Genomic DNA, 19,470 nt, shown 5'->3' with positions numbered 1-19,470 from the left:
AGCCCTCCAGCCCAGATAAAAAGAAACCTCTTCTAAGGTGTTTCGTGAGGCATTATGAAACGGTTGCCATGGATACCCGGTCTGAACAGGCTCCACATACATGCAGCAGAATAGGCAATGACAGATGCAATACTTCACATTTAGGCAAAGAATCAGCTGGCGCGCTCCTCCCAGACCGGGGTATTAAAAATGCCTAAGATCAAGCCCTAAAGGTGGGCACGACTGCATGTTTTGATCACTGGAGGGACTATTTTCTCCTGGCTCCAGAGGTGGGTTGTGTGGTATTTTCTGCCTCATTTGGTCTTTGTTGTTCCTCCCTGAAGTGATGACCTATATTATCTAGCGCTGCAGATCAAAGAAGGCGTTTTTCGCTCAGATCCCATGAAGCCTGCATTTCGCAAGCGCTGAAATTCTGCCCCGATTGCGCAACAGCCCTGCTGTGGCCGTGAAGCCAAACAGTGGAAAAACAGCTTCCTCGTCGCTGCTCAGCCTTCGGTAACGACGGTCCTGCTGTTTGGATGAACGGAGCCTTTCGACGCAGGAGATTTTAATTACTGTCTTTCTGTTGAGATAATGCATACTCTACTCAATTCCATCGCCTCTCCCTTAATGACCGCGTGTGTTCGTTGCGTGTTCATATTAATCTGCACGTTTCTTGCATGCAGAAACAGTAATTTCCCATCGTGGGATTAGTAAAGGATCGATTCTTTGCGTTCAACTTCTTGAACATGTTCTGAGAACTTCAGGTAGAAGAAACATCTGGGTTCTGTGTCTGGGGCTAGGTTCATCCATAACATCCAGAGTTTTCCCAGGAATTCCCATTAGTGTATCCGAGTGATGATATGTGGGCTGATGCTGGCCTCTATTCTTGTTCGGGTCCCTGATTGCCTATTAATCAGCCATTTAGTGTGGAAGTGGAAGAAGGTCGCCACTGGCAGCTGAATATCTGCAGAGAACAAGTGTTCACCTGCTGCTTTAACACCCTCACCAGGTCTGCACGCTCCCGATGGTTCCTGCTCCCTAATCCAGCAACCGGGCGCCTGGTTCCAGTTCCTGTGCGCTGCGTGATGTCAGAGATGCATGGCTGCCATACATAGAAATGGACCACAAGTGCCCATATGTCTCCATGGCCTGTATCAGTCGCGAAACAGTCACACATCTCATTAGCCACGACCAGAAGCTGCAGCCGGACCCTCGTGGTCGTTCATCAACAGAAACCTTCTCCGTGGTGCGGATGATGGTGGAATTCTCCCCGGTGTGATTTATGTGGAGGTTCTCCAGTCCCCTCTGGACTGCTTTCGTGCCAGATAATGAACATAGTGGTAGTTTGATGTTTGGGTCTGACCCTTTATTTCGTTTTGCTTCCTCCTTTTCTTTTGTCTTTTTGAGGCGGAAGAGGCACAATTGCTGCACTTTAATCAATGTTATTTCTTCTGCTTCTGGCAGAAAGACAGAAACACGTCTCCACAAGGGCTTCGTAGGATTGTCTGTGCTGCTGTTGATGTAGCAGATTTATGCTAAAGATAACGGCGTCCTTGTAACATCATACAAGTCAAATGCAAGACCATGAAACCAGAGCAACAGTGAATAAAGTTAACAATTTGCACACTTATATATATACAAAAATGCAGATTTACAGATTCATTTGTTCATATAATGTTATTATATTGTCTGTTCAATATCAGTGGCATCGCAAATGGCTGATGGATGCATTTGGCTTCAGAAAAGCTTGTGGTGACCCACAAGGAGGAAATGGGAGAGACATTCAGAGCCAGTGGGCCTTCTGACCATCCTCATGATCCTCGACACAATCTTGCCATCTGTCTCAGCCATTGGACTATCAGGCTCCTGATCTTTTGTTCTTGTTCTCAGTCCACTTGGTGTTCCTCAGGGTCCAGGCCTTTGTCCCCTGCTGTTCCTTCCTCTCAACCGAGACCCTCCAAATCTTTCTTTTCTGCTCCACATCCTGTCTAGCCAGTCACGCAAGTTGACGTCCTCCATCCAACTCATTGTCTCATGCTCTCCATAATTGTCTCCATAATTATGATTACTACTATATATTACTCTGGTGCATCAGTTCTGCTCTGGACAGCATCACTACCTCTGAGTTGGATGTAGTCCCTAAACCTTTGAAACGGATATTTTTTTCAACTACTTGGTCATTTACATTTGGTATTGAGTCATTCTAATATCCAACATATGAAGTGTTGTTGTTTCCAGTCTCATTTCCCAACATCCCTCCGATGCCTTTACTAATATGCTGTATTTGTTATCCATTTATAAAGATTTATGGCTGCAATATGAACCGTTCTACTTGGGGCTGTATGTGCACGGACAGGACAGAAATCACAATGCAGTGCACCACATTGTTGCATTATTGGTTAATGGTGTTTTAATGGTTTTTGTGACTATCTGAATCTAGAAATTATGAAGCTAATGTCTATTCCCTAACCACAGAAGACAAATTTTGTTTCCCAATGGCTGTTTTTATTGTAATCTGTCTTCGCCCACATAACTGTACGAAAGCTTTCAACTAGTCCATCTTCATTTTTAACACTTAGTAGGAAGCTTTAACCTTGAAAGTAACAAAGCCCTTTGACTCCTGCTGCACCCGCAGCTTCAATGATGACAATCGCATATTGCAAATTTCCACATTCCCAATTAGCAGCACAGTCCGCTTAAAAAAGGAAATGTAGCCTCTGCAGCTCATGGTGTTCCTGATCTCTTAGCTTAACCAAGATAAAGTTTTAGCAGGTAAAGGAAAACAAAGAACAAAGTAATTAACTGGAACAGATTTTTGAAAATCCATTATTACTGTTGCACAGTTTGACACACGCTTCTATTTTTTATTAGAATAAAAGAGTATAGGAGCACATCTCATGTGGATTTGACCAAACTTTGCTGTAGGAGACACATGATCCAGACGAGAACGAGAGTGGTGTTTCAAATAACCGTGACAGACATGATATGATCACGGGAGAAATTAATTAAATTATTGAATTACTGCTGCACTGTGGATGGAAATGTGCCCTCCAATGATGAAAGACTGTGACATTATACAAGCTCCGCGTCTCTCCACTCATTCTGCATCTTTTTGTCATTTTTCCACACGCTCTCAATCCTCGGGGTAACAACTACATCACATGCTCTGGGTGATTCCAGGAAGGCATCATTGACTTTAAGACGATAAATTCATTTAGGCTATTTGGAATGTCTGCATGAATAATGCAAATGTATGTTTTGTGTGTGGTGGTGTGTGTGTGTGTGGGGGGGGGGGGGGGGGGGGGTTCTATTAGGCTTCACATTATTTCTCACAAGCAAATCAATGAGTCATATAATAAATTCTTCACACGATGAACTGGCTAACCTTAACGTTCCTGTACAAACGCACACTGTAATATTAAAATGTTCTTTTTCAGTTCTTTTTAATAATATTGCTTTAAATTCTCAGATGAGGGCATTCAAGAGATGTGTAATTGTTCATTATACTAAGAATAAGCCATTGGAAAGGCCCAGATATTGTGCTCAGAGTAAAACTCCACTAAAATACAAATTCTATCAGAAAATGTTTCACGCTGGAGGATGTGTTCTCAACCCGGTTGCTGCTTTCTGGTCGAATGGACTCTTTTTTTCCAAAAGACATGACTATTTTCTCCCTCCTTGTTTATCTCCTCATGTCTCTTGGAAACAGGGCAATCTTTTGTTTGTTGTTTTTGGACTTTTGCCTGTTCTCTTTCCATACACTTCCACCACAGTATTTAATAAACATCTTGGATTTTCCATTTTCTCCTGCCCTGCATGGTGCCTTTGAGTCCTGCATCCTCGTGCCCCACTCCTCACCACATATTCTTTGCAAACACGTTGCATCTTCAGCATTAACTGCTGCTCAAATCAAATTACCCTTACAGAGGCAGTATTGCCTACTTGGATACTGCGCCAGATTACTGTTTCTTTTATCGATGAGGTTTTTAATCAAGGGCACTTGATTCAGAGGAATTAAATTCATCTTGCATCAACAAATTCTAATTGTAATCTAGTATGCCAGTTTGGTCACTGTGAACAAAACCAATAACAATCTTTTGTTTTTTTCTTGTAAACCATTTACATAAGCGGTTCGTAATGAAATTTGCATATTGATTTTATATTCATTTTGATTCCTTTGCAATAGCACATTCTGAGCTTTTGTCAGATGCTCTGAAACGTCTGTTGTCTGTCTCACTCGGTTGCATAAGCATCTATTCTGAAAGCTGCTCCAGACCTCCAGAAGCTCGCAGCAATGGTTATCAGCAGGGATTAAATGGCAGCCATTTTCAATTACTTGGATTATTTCCCCACATCAGTCTATACTTTGACCCCCTCGGCAGCAAGACATGACTTTTCTCTGTGCCTTCCACTAATTTATTCCACCATTTCTGGGCCACATATTTAGAGCCATGCTTTAGCTGGTGGATGAGGGCTTAAGGAACTGCTGGATCTGTCCCCAGGCTCATGATACTCACACACGCAGGGGCTCTGTCGCATTGATATTAAAAAGAAATAGATAGAGGGAGCAGGTAATAGAGAGATTTGGAACTGTATTTAAAAGCTGACAGCCATTATCACACCTTTAACCAAAGATGTGAGCACATACATAAGGCTGAACATTCTTGCGCTGTTCATATCAAGACACTAAAGGAGTATATGCGGTTGACGTAAAACAGTGTGATCAATTTCCTGAACAGCGCTCATTCCCGTTGCCCAGTAATCGCCACCAATAGAGGCAGAAAACCCGCCCCTGACGGTCTATTGTGAGGCTGCGTGCAACTAGAAAACCACTCTCCCTGCTTTGGCACTCAAGTGGCGCACGACGACATGCAGAGCAGAAGACGGAGGGCATCGTCTGAAGATGCTTAATCATCAAACCACAATATCAGGTGAGTGCGTCGCACGTAGATTTGGATAAAGAATCTATTTGAATGTCATTACCATCTAATCCTTCTGCGTATTTACGGTTGTTTGCCGCCTCTTTTTTGGATTTTCTCCTTGTTTCTCACATAAAGCTGTATTGACAAAGACTATATATATATATCTGGGCCTATATATATATATATATAGTTACGACAATAGTTGAGGCAAGCTTAGAGCGCACTCCAGTCTGCAATACACATGGTAATTACAGTCATTTGATAAGAATCGATTAGATCGAATAGAGGCGGGATGTAGATCAGCTGTAAAATGAAAATAAGTGTCAAACCACTTTTTTCCCCCCTGACGGTCTTTAAGGTTGCATCTGAATTTTCTGTAAGTTGAGGAGAAACCCCATGACTTGAATAAGGATGCGTAATAACTGCTGCATGCCCCCGAGTCCTATCCTGGAGTTGAGTCGAGAATTAGGGGAGAAAAGGTGCGCGGTGGTTTCCATCCGCCTGCACCCTGAAACGCGCTGTTTCGGCTTTGTCTTGGAGTCAGATGCGTCGCCGCGTCTCTGGCTATTTTCGGGGCGCCTCCAACTCATCACGGCAGCTCATGTTTGCATCACGGCTCCTTTTCCAACAGAAGGAAAACAGATGCGCTCTAATGTCAACAGCCGATTACTCATGCAACATTGCGCGAAAATGTGCGCCCCCGCAGCTCGGATCGAGTGCGCCGCTTCTCCATCCATTCCGCATGGCGGACGGCTTCTCGCCAGGGAGCGAGTTTCTGTTCAGACCAACAGACAGCAAAAAAAAAAAAAAAAAAAAAAACCCACAATCGTCCACACCCACTCCTGTGTCCACACTTGTGATGCCATCCTTTCCAAACATAGAGGTCTGCCACCTACGCTTTATCAGCTTTAGTGCGGGTTGACTCGCTCTTGCCCGGGAGACATTTGAGTGCTTATTGGATGTGATGTACTGAAAAAGCAGCTGAGTACGGTGTGTTGTTTGCAGAGACTCAGGTGCGCCGCACCGTTTTCTACTTTTATTGAGGTCTCTCTGTAATAACTGGTCTCATAAAAGGATTAGTGCAGCTTATTATCTGCCGCTCTGAGACACATCTGTGGAATATGTCATTTATGCACCAACTGCGCTCATTAGTCCAATTAAATATCAGGCTATTACCACCACCAAGGGAGAGATTGGAGAGTCACAAAGCCATTTTTGCCACATGTGGAAGGAGTCAGTAGAACCGTTCTTCTCTGAAAGCCAGGAACATACAAGCATCTTACTGGTTGTGGTGGACAATGATGGTCTGCTGCGTGCGAATGGGGGATCGGCAGCGCTTACAGATGGAGAGGTGGCTGGTAATCGTGAGGCTGAGGGGTTCGGTCGGACCGTGTGAACGCTGGGAGTCAGGAGGAGTGAAAAAGGGAGTGGGGCTGAGAAAACATGCCTACTGGCCTCCTGTCTGGACACATTATGTTCATCTCGGCTGATACTGCAGCAGCACAGCTGAGTATAGATAAACGGCCCTGCCTGTTCTCTGCTGTCATCTCGCATATTTGTCTTTGTTTCCTTGAACATGGTATTCATAAATTTGGCGGAAGCAGCAGAGGTTGTTTGTCGGCTTTGTTGCAATCTTGTGACTAATAATGCGTCTGGCTTGGTTGTCAGAGAGCGGCCGTCCTTTCATTCAGCAATGTCAGATATGGAGAAAAAAAAAAGCCAAGCTAATACATCTGCATTGTGCTGATGTTCGATCAGAAAAAGGTTGGCAACCATATGTAGTGGACCAACAGAGGAGTTTAGGGAACACCACGTCCATAATGGAAACCATTCCCCCCTGTTGAGACAACAGATGATTCAATGATTCAGGGCCTTTTCCAAACACCTTTATGACCTTCATAAATGATAGCACAATGTGGACCGTGGTATTATATAACCACATAAATCTTTCAGCATGAACTTGGGCCTTTTGCATTACCCAGGGATTATTTAGCCCTCGATCCATAATCCTGCTTTACAACAGATCAGTGCTTATGCATGTAATCATTTAGTGAAATAAAGTCATTTCTATGTATGGTTACACCCCGATGGTGCTTCCCAGTGCGTCATTATTAAAATGTTCTCTTAATTTTCTGACCTTTCAGGTTAAACGACAAGCCTGCTGTCCGGTTGTCACCATGATAGCCACCGGTGGCCTCCTGCGCATGAACAGGCGCCAGGATTCGCTTCGCTCCAAGAACAGGGCGGAAAACAAAAGGAAGCGAAAATCCAGGAAAAAGAAGAAGAATGACGTGGTGGTTGTGAAAGGCAAGCTGAATCTGTGCTCCCCGGCCGGTTTGGTGGCCGGTGTTGGAGTTATCATTCTCGTGGTGGGGATTTCCATGGCTGTGCTGGGCTACTGGCCCAGTCCAAACCAGCAGGAGTACCAAGAGCGCCGCAGAACCGGAGTCTTCTACAACAGGATTAGCCACTCTAAGATTCCGGCTAACTCAACCAATAACAACCTTCGGTTAGGCCAGCCAAATCTGTTGAACCAGAGTCATTCCAACAGCAGCGTGCATGGCTCCTCCCGTCACTGTGGCTTTCTGTGCACCTTCCTGGATAATTACCTGTACTCAGACAACTTAAAAGTCTTTGGACCGCTGGTGATGGGCATCGGCATTTTTCTCTTCATCTGTGCCAATGCAGTACTCCACGAGAACAGAGACAAGAAAACTAAAGTCATTAACCTGAGGGATATATATTCCACGGTTATTGATCTACACCACATCCGGTCCAAGGAGTACTCGCCTCTAAATGGGTTGGTGAACTACACTCAGTCCAGGAATCCAGAAGTCCCGATGAGCTCGATCCCACCCAGTGGGATGTTGGCTCGCAGCTCCTGGCCCTCCACCGGACTCAATTCCCAGGGGGAGTTGGGCGGTGATGAAGTATTCCGGCGTCCATCACTGACTACAGACACTTGGTCCAGGGATGTCCAGACCTTCACAGACACTGTCTACAGTATTTACAAAGACTACAGCAATAGCGGCGAGCAGGCACCACAGCCGCGCCAATGGGAGACCACCTCCATCGTCACCTCCTCTGTGAACGCTTTCACTCTCCCTGTGATCAAACTGAACAATTGCGACATGGAGGGGTCCGAGAGACTGGAAGTGGAGGGCCGGTCGGACGAAGGCGTCATTGTTGAGGCTGCTCCAGAAATCGTTAGCGAGGACGGACAAAGCAGAAGAAGCCAGGCTGCAGAGATGTACATCAAAGAGAAGGAATCTTCACTATCGACTTCCTCTCCACCCTGTCCGGGGAATGACGAAGCAGTTCCAGACGTGGCCGATCGGGAGGCTCAGCCTCAAGCGCATTGGACCCAACTTTTCCCTCCGTCACCTGTCGCAAGGGCAACGGGATCGCGGCTATCGCTCAACTCTCTCACTGATCAGCCAAGGCTGACGCGCCGCTGCAGCCTGTCCACGTCTGGGTGCCGACAGAGTGACAGAGCCAGACGTTTCAGCTGCCCTCGGTTGGAGCAAACCAACAGCAAGGGCTACATCAAGCTGGCCGACCTGGGCGGCGAGTCCTTCGAAGCACCGGACACAGACTCTTCTTTAGTGGCAATGGAACAGGAAGTAGAACCTGACAACGGAGCCGGAGCAGAAGCTGCGGAGGAAGAAGCTCAGGGAGGGAACAGCGTGGCGTCGCCAAGCGTCTCTGCAGAATCCTAGACTAATATTTTTGTTAATGAGCCTCTGAAAACCCTTTGATGTCTTGTTCTCCGCTCTCTACCTTCCTCCCAGTTTGCTGATATGAATCTGGCCATTACAGCAAAATAAAAGGACAAGTGGAGAGTAAGCAGCTAAGGACTATTGAAATATAGCCATGAAGACTCGAGAGCAATGCGCTTTATGAACACCACATCCACTGCTCAGTAATCAGATGTGATTTTTATATTTTTTCAATGTAGCAAGAGCAATATTAAAGAAATATGAGAGGATTTAGTAAAGATTTCTAAAAACAAAGTAGAATCTTCAGATTTTGAGCTGTCTTTTGTTTAACAGCGAGGCAATGTAGCCTGTAAAATTGCCGAAACTGTCACTGAAATCTGCTGTCTGACAAGTTGCACTGTAGCATCAACATATGCCACAGAAAATAAATAGACTAGACTCATTTCTCTACTTCTTTGTTGTGTGAATACCATGTGAAAATGTGGACAGAAATGAATCTCAGGTAGACATCTGGATTAGGCTGAGGATCTTGAGACCAAGGTCTTCCCTCTGTGCACACTTGTCAATATGAAACATTTCAAGATTGAATAAACTTTGACTGTACCCCCTCCTGTCAGGTCTAGTAGGTGTCCCTGTGTAATTCTGGATTAATGCAAAATGTTCGGTCCCATAAGCAGAAGCGCTGATTGTGCAGTTAACAAACATGATATAGATTTTTTTTTTTTATTCCTGCACATGAGCAACACATTACTGGTAACAACCGCAGTGGTATTGATTGCCGTTAACATTATCTGAGCTAACTAAAATGAGACTAATGACCTATAAATGACCTTTACAATTGTCAATAGTTAGGGTGTAGTTCGGTAAATTAATAGAGGCAAAATACTGTAAAAGTATGACACATCCTCTTCACATGAGAGCCACGTTTACCTCTCCAGTGTATGTTGAAATACTGCGGCTTTATTTGATGTTGTGTTTAAACCAATTTCATTTTTCCTTTCTGATTTTAGATTATTATTGTTATTTACTCATTTCCTCCATGATGACACACTTTTTTTTAACTTGAATTGCGCAGTACAATACATTTTCCTCCTGTTTTATTTAGTTATTTTCCCCCTATCTACTAGCTGCTTGCATATTGCAAATACAGTCAGGTAACAGTTTTCAAAATAGCCTACCCCCAAGAAGCAACTGTAAACATAAACAGCAAAAGCACTGTGATATTATATGTTTGTGTTATAAAATTATGTAGTTGTTACATATGCAGCATGGCCCCATTAACGGCAAAGCAGTAGAAGAGGGGTGGATGGATGGATGGATGGATGGATGGATGGATGGATGGATGGATGGATGGATGGATGGATGGATGGATGGAGTTTATTGACCTACAATAGTTGAGCTTATTGCGTTTCTGTATAAAGAGCGTTTATTTGTAGTTCTATTTTTGGTGCTTTCCCCGCTTGCATAGAAAAGCAGCTGATGCGTGTAAACAGCATAACGGCGCCATCTAGTGGCCACAGGGCGCGCTCGATATAAAACACAGCTGCGGCCACAAGGTGGCTCGTGAGCTCGTGGGTGTGTTTGTTTTTCGGAGGCACAGCAGGGGCCGGATTTGAGGCGGAGGGGCGGGTCTTACCGGGCCGTGGCCGGGAAAGTTTTAGCAAAGTGTTCGCGTACAGGTGTCCGGTCCTTTCCACAGCTCGGGATCCGTGCTGCCTGGTGTCGGCAGCGGTGTAGCTGCTGGGTTCGTATCGTCACAGCAAAGGCAGGTACGGAGCTCGGTTTTGGTTTGACAGCTTGGGCGCCAAACTTACACAACACATTAATACCACACGAGGTTTGGCCGATCTGGCCGTGTCGCTGCGGTAGAATTGTGTTCCACTGATTATTGTAGGCTGCCGCCTAATGTTGTGTGACTTTCTTTCGTTTGTGTGCTTTTTCTTTTAATTCCGGGCTTTCCCGAACTGCGACGACTGCGACTCCGGCTGAAATGGTGAGTAAAACTGCCAGGAATCCATTCACAAAACAGGGAAGTATGACATGGAGCGCATAATAATAACACATAAGTTACAACGGCCGCGTAGAATATCAGTTTTCAGTTCCAGTTTCATATTGCACTTTTAAAGGTTAGGGACTGCCAGAGGAAGCAGCATCTATCCCGACTCTGCTGACTCCAATCTCAGCTTTCCAAACCCTCTGACTCTTGTCTGGTTCCTCTGAATGTGCTGATTGTGTCGAGTCTTTCTGCACATGAGGCATGGCCTGAATCAGCACTTCTCTCAGCCAGTTCCTTAACTTTTTTTTTTATTATTGTTATCCATACCTGCTGAGCAAGCATGCTTCCATAGCTGATCAAAGGTTTGCTGGGCAATAGGAAGTCCTCCCAGTGTGCGCTTCTGCTCTCCTCTAAATAGAAATGTGCAGGAATCTAGTGCAGGAAAGGGGTTTGTGTTGGTATCCTGCTCCACAGACCCAGATGTGCTTTAACTTTATTTCATGGTGATTTTTGTGCCATGGTGGTTCCCATATCGCACATGATAATCAATGATCTTAAGAAGGATTGCAGACTGCACAAGGCTCTGACACAAGGCTAAATAGTTGTAATTTTAATGATTATACAGTGCAGAGATCACCAAAGGGGGGGAATAGTGAGCATTCCTTCTGCTAGTGTAATTACTGATACAATTTAAGTCACAAATAGATATATTGCTTTCTGGGAGAAGACAAGGAATTCATTCTGAGACCAGTATTCTGCCACTTTTTGCCACTGTGGATGTTACTATGAGGCTGAGCAGAGAAATCAATGGGAGGAAAAACAGTTTGAAGCCTAGAAAGTTCATGGCATATGCCAGCTGTAACATGGAAAGTGCATAAATGTTGTGGTTGACCTGGTTTCTTGCCTATTTTTTCCAAGCGGGGCCATTTTCAACGCAGGAAAGTTGTAATTATGGACAAGTGGTGGGGACTTTCCAAAAAAAATATGGCTTAAACTTGAGTCCAACACATTATTCATCAAGTAATAACATGGTATGATCTTGTCCTGGCATTTAATTTAGAAGGTAAAGTTTAGCAATCTTAACAAGAAAGGTGGCGTCACACTTCTGACTGACGCGACGCACTCTCTTCCGTTGTTACTGCTGTATCTAACTTCTAATTTTACACTATGTTGTGTGATTGCCCTGCAGTTTCATGGTGAAACTGCCAGCGGTATCGTTTTATTGTCAAGTGAAGGCTTTTATCAAAGTGACATGCAAATAAAATTAAGGTGTAGGAAGTTCATGGTCATTTGAGGAGTCGTGAACATGTGAGTGACATCATTGACAGCGTGTTGCTGAGTGCAGAGATAAGCATGGTGTCAATCCTGCTTGATTCCTGTGTTTTAGCCAGTAAAGAGCTGTCTCTACCTTATCAAGCTGGATGGAACCTTGAGCCAGAGGAGCCTGATCCTTGTGGGCTGGTTGGAGTCGATGCTTCCTGTTAAAAACTGCTGCCATTTCTGTGACTTTGTGCATCTACGTGTGACTGTTGTTTATTTTAACTCCCATTCTCATTTGAATCGTCTAAAAAAGAAAGAAAAACAAGACATTCTTTGCAAGTATGATGCTTAAAAACACTTACAGTAACTATACGGCTCTGATGTTTGTAACTATTCCTTGTGGAGTCTTGATGAAGGCTCTGAAAGACTTAAGGGACCTCTTGGCCCTGGTTTTCCAAAGGTTAAAAAAATGCAGATTTTTATTATTCTTAAAGATAAGATATGCTTCCCTTAACACACTATGGGTGTGTCTCTCACCATCCCAGTCATAATGACCTTTCCTGTTAATCTCATGGAACAGTTTTATTAATTATGAGTTAACATGTGGCCCTTTGAGGGTGAAGGCTTGTGTGGCCCAATAGAGGAACATCGTTACCGTGATTTGGTAATTTAATTCAGTATAAATGAAGTCAGCATTCATTCCGTGAAAAAGCCTTGGGACAACTTGGGAATGTGATTTGCTGTTAGGGCAGGGAGACCTTTTGAAAAGTCTGAGATTGTGAAGCTATTTTTCTTAAAAATGAAGTAGTCGTTTATGGCAAACTGGGTTCAAGGTTGCAGCTGCTGAGCTACAACAGGAAACGTCTGCAGTGTTTAAGAACCACAAAGTGGAGTCCAGCGATCACATGATGTCTCTTTCGGACGGCTTTAATCATTATCTGCTCAGCATTAACCACACAGTAATCACAATATGGATAAGTGTGTGTGTGTGTGTGTGTGTGTGTGTGTGTGTGTGTGTGTGTGTGTGTGTGTGTGTGTGTGTGTGTGTGTGTGTGTGTGTGTGTGTGTGTGTGTGTTTATACATGTACATATATAAACATGTACAAGTGTTGCAATTTGTCTCCAGGCTTTGACTCAAGACTAAGGTCAGAAAGTTTAAGAGGGGGAAGTATTTATGTTACGTGCAGAGACATACGTGTATATAAGTATGTTAAAAAAGAAAAACCTCAAATCACTTGAGTAAAGAAGTGAATCCTCTCTGAGTGACCAACCAAGCTGTGAAGAGAGACTTGTCATGATAATGCTTTTCCACTTGCTCTGAGTGCAGATAACTGTTGCTTGCTTAGAGAGAATTGACATGCGAGTTAGTTATTACTGCTTATCACAGTGGATTCTTCAAAAGATGCACCTTGCTGAAGCACATGTCAGTTTATATAAGGGATCAAAGTCCATCATCCACAGCCTTGAAAAGGAAGCATTAACAGTTATCATATATTCATTAATCATAAACAGTCATTAAATCAATCTCTTTTACTTTTTAAACTAGAATTATGACTAATATACACACAAGTAGACAGTGAAAGGAGTGTTTTCAGGGTGTAAAACTATGCTTATTTCAGACTGGCTGTTGTCTCCATCTGTTGTAATGTTGTTCTCCATCCAGCTGAATCCACTTATTATGTAATGTAATTAGTTGTAAAGTAGTGCTTCAGTGTAAAACAATTCTTGTTAGTGTCACTTGGCCTGTTTCATTAGCTGTGCAGCTGTATATCTGCTCTGCATTAGCAAACATTTAGATGACGGCCTTGGCTTTTTGACTTGGAGCTCCGCAAATAACTGCAGCATGAAAATCTCTGGAGCCGTAATGTGCGATTTGCATAGTGAATGTTGAGGATGAAAGCAAGTCCATGAAATAAGAGTCAAATGCGTGACCTTGTTCCCACAGTGAGGCAAGACCCGCAAATCCACTGAGGGAACAGCCCAGAGACTAATTAAAAACTAGCTTTTATGTGAGTGTTTTATGTATTTCTGCACACACTCCCACATGTGTATGGGTCAACATGTGAGTGTTGCTATCGGCATGTTTAAATGTATGTTTTTTCCTCTCTGGAGAATATTACTGAAACAGGACGGTGTATGTAATGTATGTATCCCAGGGCAGTATGAGCATTTCTTCATGATGTGAAAAAGAAGAAACAAACACTCCCACATTATTTGTGAACTGGATACTCGAAATGTAGCTCAGTCCAACTTTAAAGGTTCTCCTTATGCATTTAATCTACATGGTTTGGATAAGTGAAAGTGACAGCAAGTACGAACATTGAAGATTGTTCTTTGAAAGCCATCACAAACATATGTGGTCTTTAAAATGCAAGAATTAGCTTTGCAACAGTGTCTTGAAAATGAAATGAATCGTTTCCTCCCATTTAGTATTAGCACTGTATTATGTATGGTTTTGTTACAGAATCTAGTAATGATCCCAATTTCTAATATGGACGTATGGCGTTGTAACCATTGACCCTCTGTCCTATATGTCAAATAACTGTTTGACATATAGGACAGTCTATTTGTCTTTATGTTTATGATTTACTGAGTTATTTAAACCGATGATGGAGCTTTTAACCCTTCAATCCTTTCAAATTTCCGACCTAAGTCCTAAATCCCGGGTTGTGGTCTGAATTGTACGACATTATTCGACATTATTGAACGGGAAAAGAATCGCGGCCGTGAAGGCCCCACCAAGACAGCTGTGCGCGCGCGCGACTGCGACTGATATATCCCAGAATTCTGCTGTGGGCTGCAAGCTGGCGCGTGATAGGCTGTTGTGGGGGGGGGGGCTGCACCAGGCAGCACCGCTGTCAGGAAACGGGAGCTCACTGCGAATGCAGCCCGTATAGCCAGCAGAACGAAGACGCTCAACCTGGTAATAAACCTCTTTTCACTGCCTTTTCCCTTCTGTTATTACACCTGAAATGCCGTAACAGATGCGCGCTCCATCGCCCGTTCAGATGCTCGCCTTCTCTTCCTTCCTCGCCTTATTTTTCTGTCGTCTTGACCGCAAGACCCCCGGCTGATGACATGTAATTAACATTAAAATACACTCCGGCTCTTCCACTCTGGCAGGAAAGCAGACGTGGCTTCTCCGTGTACGAAACGGCGCTCCGGAGCCTTTTAACCTCACTATTTTGATGTCTGACAAACGTGCGTGTGCGGCTAAAACGGTATCAAGCGGGTTTTAGTGAATGAGCTGTGTTTAGCCCTCGCTGTTCTGTAGCCAGGGGTCATGGGCGGATCTATCAAATAAATAAGGTATAGCTGGTTAACGTGCTCCAGTTTCGAGGAGTGGACGTGGAAAATGGATGCAGAGGAATACGAAGGGGATGCATTTCCGACACTGGTGGGCGAGCTACAGCCTGGAAACGACGAAAACGTTAAAACTGTTCCGTTTTCCGACGTTAAGGCGACACAGTTGTCGGCGCTTTTGATCTGCAGTGCGGTAGGCGTGGTCAGGCACGCGCTGGGTCCTCCGTTAACATCCTCGCATCCTCCAGTGGTCGAAGGCAGCGAATTAGTGATCCACTCCAATGTCTGTACTCATAACAAGTCTTTTAATATTTCATCCCTGACATAATCCACATTCTGTCCGAACGCTTTGTGGTTCAGGAGTCAAATCAACTTTATTTTTAGATTGTGAAGCCACAGGTTTGTCTGAGAAGACCCCCCCCCACACACACACACACACATACACACACCCAGGTCAAAGTGAACTTTATTATGTTCTTTTTAATTTCTAAAATCCTAGTTGAGTATGTTGTGTATTCGCATTCATAGTGGATGGTGTTGTACTGTAATAATCCCACTAGAGTTCAAGTTATTGTCGATGGAGTCCTAATTATCTGTTCACAACAGGGTTCCAGGCAAACTTTTTTGGGCACGACACAAAATCGTCCCCAAATACATTTTGAACCGTCCCAAAGTGAATCTAGGTCCCCCCTAAAAAATTCAATGTCTATTGCCATAAAAACGGTAATCAGATGATTAGCAAATAAACAGATGCAATTGTATGCAATACAAAAAATAACTACTTGAAATTCAAGCTGAGTGACAGACGGATACGCACGACTGACAGAAGTGTCAGTCCGGCTGGCTTACGCCTGAATAGCCCCGCTGGCTGGCTAAGCCTGCTGCTGACTATTACCAAAGTACTTGGTAATTTTATCATATCCTTGGTGAAATCATAGCTGGTCTTTGCTCTGTTTTGTTGTGTTTCCTTGCGGCATCGTTACTACATTACTCTAAAACTCTTTGCATCTTGCCTTTCACCTGTTTTAGGGATGGGAGGTGTCTGGATTAGGGACCACCTTAAATAGACAGCGTCTGACCGCTGTAATGAGCTCACTCGGAGACAGAAACGTGCACTGGTTATAGGCTGAGCTGGTGTTCTGCTGGTGCAAAGGACCAGGCATCAGCCACACCCTAGCAGCCTTCTCCCACAGGTTCCAGGGTGGGGAATAAGGCTGCTGCGATCCGTAGGTAGAGAATGTTTTCCATTTTCCACTGCTAATCAGAAGAGCTGTTCAGATGAAGTGTCAAGCTTTGCCAAGAGGTTGTGTGTGGATATATGCTGCAGGGACTATTTCATTTATAACGACATCTATATGAAGTTGGTGACAATGTTGTTAAGCGGACAGGAAAGTGAAACACGAGTGATGCTTTTGGAGGAGTCATGCACACAGCATCTTTGAAGCTCTTCCAGGTCCAGAAGGTCAATTGGACTGTTGAAAGAGTAAAGAGAGAAACATCTTGCAGTTTCTTTCAACAGCCCATTTCTGCTAAACCTTGATCCACTACAATGACCCAGATGAATGAAAACCTTAATGGACTAGCTATAAAAGCCAAAGTGCTTTACTGTTGGGCATCTAAAAGTGCATCAGCCTGATCACAAGAGCTTATAGGCCCATTTTACTGCTGCCCAAAACACATTCTAAATTCTTCATATGACAATAAATTGCTTATTATAGTGAAGTGATTTAGACCCACCAAAAACATATACAGGTGGTCAGGTCCCTCAACATTTAATCAGATTACCAGGTAAACTGTCAGGGTGATTAAAATAAACTATACCTACTGATGACAATAGGAATATTTGAGCACATATGTTATTTAAAAAGGCAACGTTTCATGGCAGAGCATCTAGATAGTCTGGGGCTGTAGATACGCTCATGAATCAGATTCAGCTCTGAGTCAGATTGATAGAAATTTAATTATCATTAACATTTAAAACCTTCTGCTCTAATTACATGTTGTAAAAACATGCCAGTCATTTTTAAAAATTTCTGTGCACGAGTGTTGTAAAGAAAAGTTGCAGCCCTCTTACTTGGCCAGACGCGTATGATATATTGAATACTTAAAGCTAATCCCATAAATTACCTAATGATTATTGCCTCTCTTGGCCGCTGCATTATAGTTATTCAATAATCTTCTAAGAGTTATTTTAAGTCTTTAACAACAACCCATGTGTTGCCCTTTAACAGTGACTGCACAGCGGGACTGAGAAAGATTGAGATCTTTTAACTTTAGTGTGGATATTTGTTTTATGAACAGATTGATCAGTTTATGGCTAATGCACGCTAACACTGACAAAGTGATGACGTCTCCTCATTAAATAAACACTCACAGGAAAATAACACTCTCAAAATTAACACGTCTGTCTTTTGTGTCCTTGACTAGCTCCAGTGTGGGAGCTCGTAACACCAAGAATGTAAATAGAGCAAGCTGACTGATTTATGGTCTCCTCAGCAAAAATGCTCTTAGCTTAGAGCCACCTTCAAGCTAAAGATCTAAATATTCCCAGGTTGTTATTAAATTGCGTAAGGTCCCCTGTCTGTGTCTATGAGCTCAACCAAAATATCTTTTAAAATGGACATGAAGATACGATAAAAGGGAACTGACACCAAATGAGGAAAACCCAAGATTTCTGGGAAATATTAATTGGTCTTAGCGTACGAGCAGCGCTCTGTTCAGCTGACCAATCCAGCGAGATGGTATCCAGTTACAGTAACTGGTTAGTGTGACAGCTGTCAGCGCGTCAGCCATGTAGAGAACTAGGCCCGCTCTGGCTGGGTCCTGCCCAACCTTTTCCCTTTATCTCACCTCCATAAAGCTTCCAGCAAGGCTGCATTGTTATGGGGAAAGGGGTTCCAGAGATGGGCCACAACAGAGACGTACATCAGTACTCAAGAGAGATGGCTGTCCCACACCTTGGTAGGTATGTGAAGCCAGGAACATGAGTCATTTCCAGTGTGGAAGACAATCACAGTTCGGCCCTAAAGTGAAAATCTGCCTGAGCCTTCGTTACTAATCTGTGATTAATGTAGAAGCATCACGATAAAGCTGCTAGGTTGAGTCAGAATATCCATCTTGGCAGCGTGATTTGATTATTTTTGGATGGGAAGTGTTAGTTTTTTACTGGCAAGCTGGGTTTGATTCAGTGCGGGCTGCATTCATTTAGAGTATATTTAGCTACTATGATGGCAGTTTGTTTCTTTGAAGAGGATCTGCTTTTGTTCTTCTCTGGCCCACTTTATTAATGACTAATAATGCTAACTGCTCATAACTAAAGTTGTGTGGTTGCCTTTTGCTGCCTCAGATTTACTGATGCAAGAAATGTATAGCATCACCTCCTGACCATGTACCATATTGGTCTGACCAAATTACTCAGGGTGTTTTACCTACAGACATTAACAGAGCTGTTATGAAATGTATGCTGTTTGTTTCTGGCTGTTAATACGGTCTGAATACAGCTTTCTGAATGAATAATGTATGTGCCAGAACACGCACGGCTACTGTGTGGTGTTGTATAGTTCTGTGAGGAGTGCCAGTCACCATTGACTGAATGTATTCTTTCTCGGTTTCTATGGTGCCAAGATGTCCCTTTCCTCCGAGCCTTCCATGGTTCCTGTTTGGTTGTAGGGCCAAGGGAAGCAGAGGTTAGCGTCAGCTGTCAGCTCAGCTTCTCCTCGACACTACAGCCAAGAGGTTTTGACAAGTTTGTGCCCTTTCTTTGATTGCTGATTGGACAACAGGCTATTCTAAAAGCTAGGGTTGCACTTCATTTTTGCTCTTTCCTTATTTCACCATATTCTAGATTTAGTAATCTGGTAAAAAAAACCACTGACGTGATTGAAGGTTCGAAAGAGATAAGTCAGCATGTGTAGTTCAGTGACCTTTGATGGTCATGGCTGCAGTAAATGCAGAAGCTAACAGCATTATGAAGGGAGGTAGGTTTGGCTTAGTGCTTTTTTTTAGCAGTCTGAGTGGATACTAACTACAGTTTCTAAACTGACAGGCCCTTATTTGAAATCTTTTTTAACGTAGTCCACGTTAGATTCAAACTTGCCCCTTTTTAGCAAAGATTTAGGATACATTATTTCAACTTATTAATGTTGGCAGGCATTACTTTTTGGGGATCACCTCTGCAGGGTTGTGTGTTGAACAGCGCCACCTGTCTCTTGTGCTGAATGAAAGACGAGGTAAACACGGGTCTATAATTAGGGCGGGGGGGGGTGTCAGGCTGACTGCAGAATGACAG

At 43.6% G+C, this 19,470-nt stretch overlaps 2 protein-coding genes across 41 annotated transcripts in view; both read left to right on the top strand.

The window, feature by feature from the left end:
• Window positions 1-207: 207 nt before the first annotated feature.
• Window positions 208-9,234, top strand: tmem200cb (transmembrane protein 200C, genome duplicate b). 2 transcript variants are annotated; one of them, XM_029831642.1, is made up of 3 exons: window positions 208-269; window positions 4,722-4,913; window positions 7,049-9,234. In XM_029831642.1, the coding sequence occupies exon 3, from the start codon at window positions 7,082-7,084 to the stop codon at window positions 8,621-8,623; it is 1,542 nt and encodes a 513-aa protein (XP_029687502.1). In that variant the 5' UTR covers window positions 208-269; window positions 4,722-4,913; window positions 7,049-7,081; the 3' UTR covers window positions 8,624-9,234. The 2 variants fall into 2 exon arrangements, with proteins under 2 accessions (XP_029687502.1, XP_003975392.1); XM_003975343.2 differs by lacking the exon at window positions 208-269 and having other exon boundaries at window positions 4,511-4,913.
• Window positions 9,235-10,311: 1,077 nt separating this feature from the next.
• Window positions 10,312-19,470, top strand: part of epb41l3b (erythrocyte membrane protein band 4.1-like 3b) — a 28,221-nt gene continuing 19,062 nt past the window's right edge. For 21 of the 39 annotated variants that reach the window (XM_029830686.1, XM_029830685.1, XM_029830693.1 and 18 more), the window contains exon 1: window positions 14,648-14,802. The gene's annotated coding sequence lies outside the window, so the exon portion shown is untranslated. Of the gene's footprint in view, window positions 10,389-10,422; window positions 10,617-14,515; window positions 14,803-19,470 lie in introns of those variants that run through there. The other 18 variants (XM_029830660.1, XM_029830662.1, XM_029830658.1 and 15 more) reach the window with 13 other exon arrangements.

Source organism: Takifugu rubripes, chromosome 22 (assembly GCF_901000725.2).
Source record: "Takifugu rubripes chromosome 22, fTakRub1.2, whole genome shotgun sequence".
Taxonomy (NCBI): Eukaryota; Metazoa; Chordata; class Actinopteri; order Tetraodontiformes; family Tetraodontidae; genus Takifugu; species Takifugu rubripes.
The sequence above is the reverse complement of the archived record's forward strand: the minus strand, read 5'-3'. Positions and strand labels throughout refer to the sequence as shown.

What these genes read in the sequence shown, in the direction of transcription:
- tmem200cb (XM_029831642.1), top strand. Translation starts at nt 7,082, where the DNA reads ATGATAGCCACCGGTGGCCTCCTGCGCATGAACAGGCGCCAGGATTCG.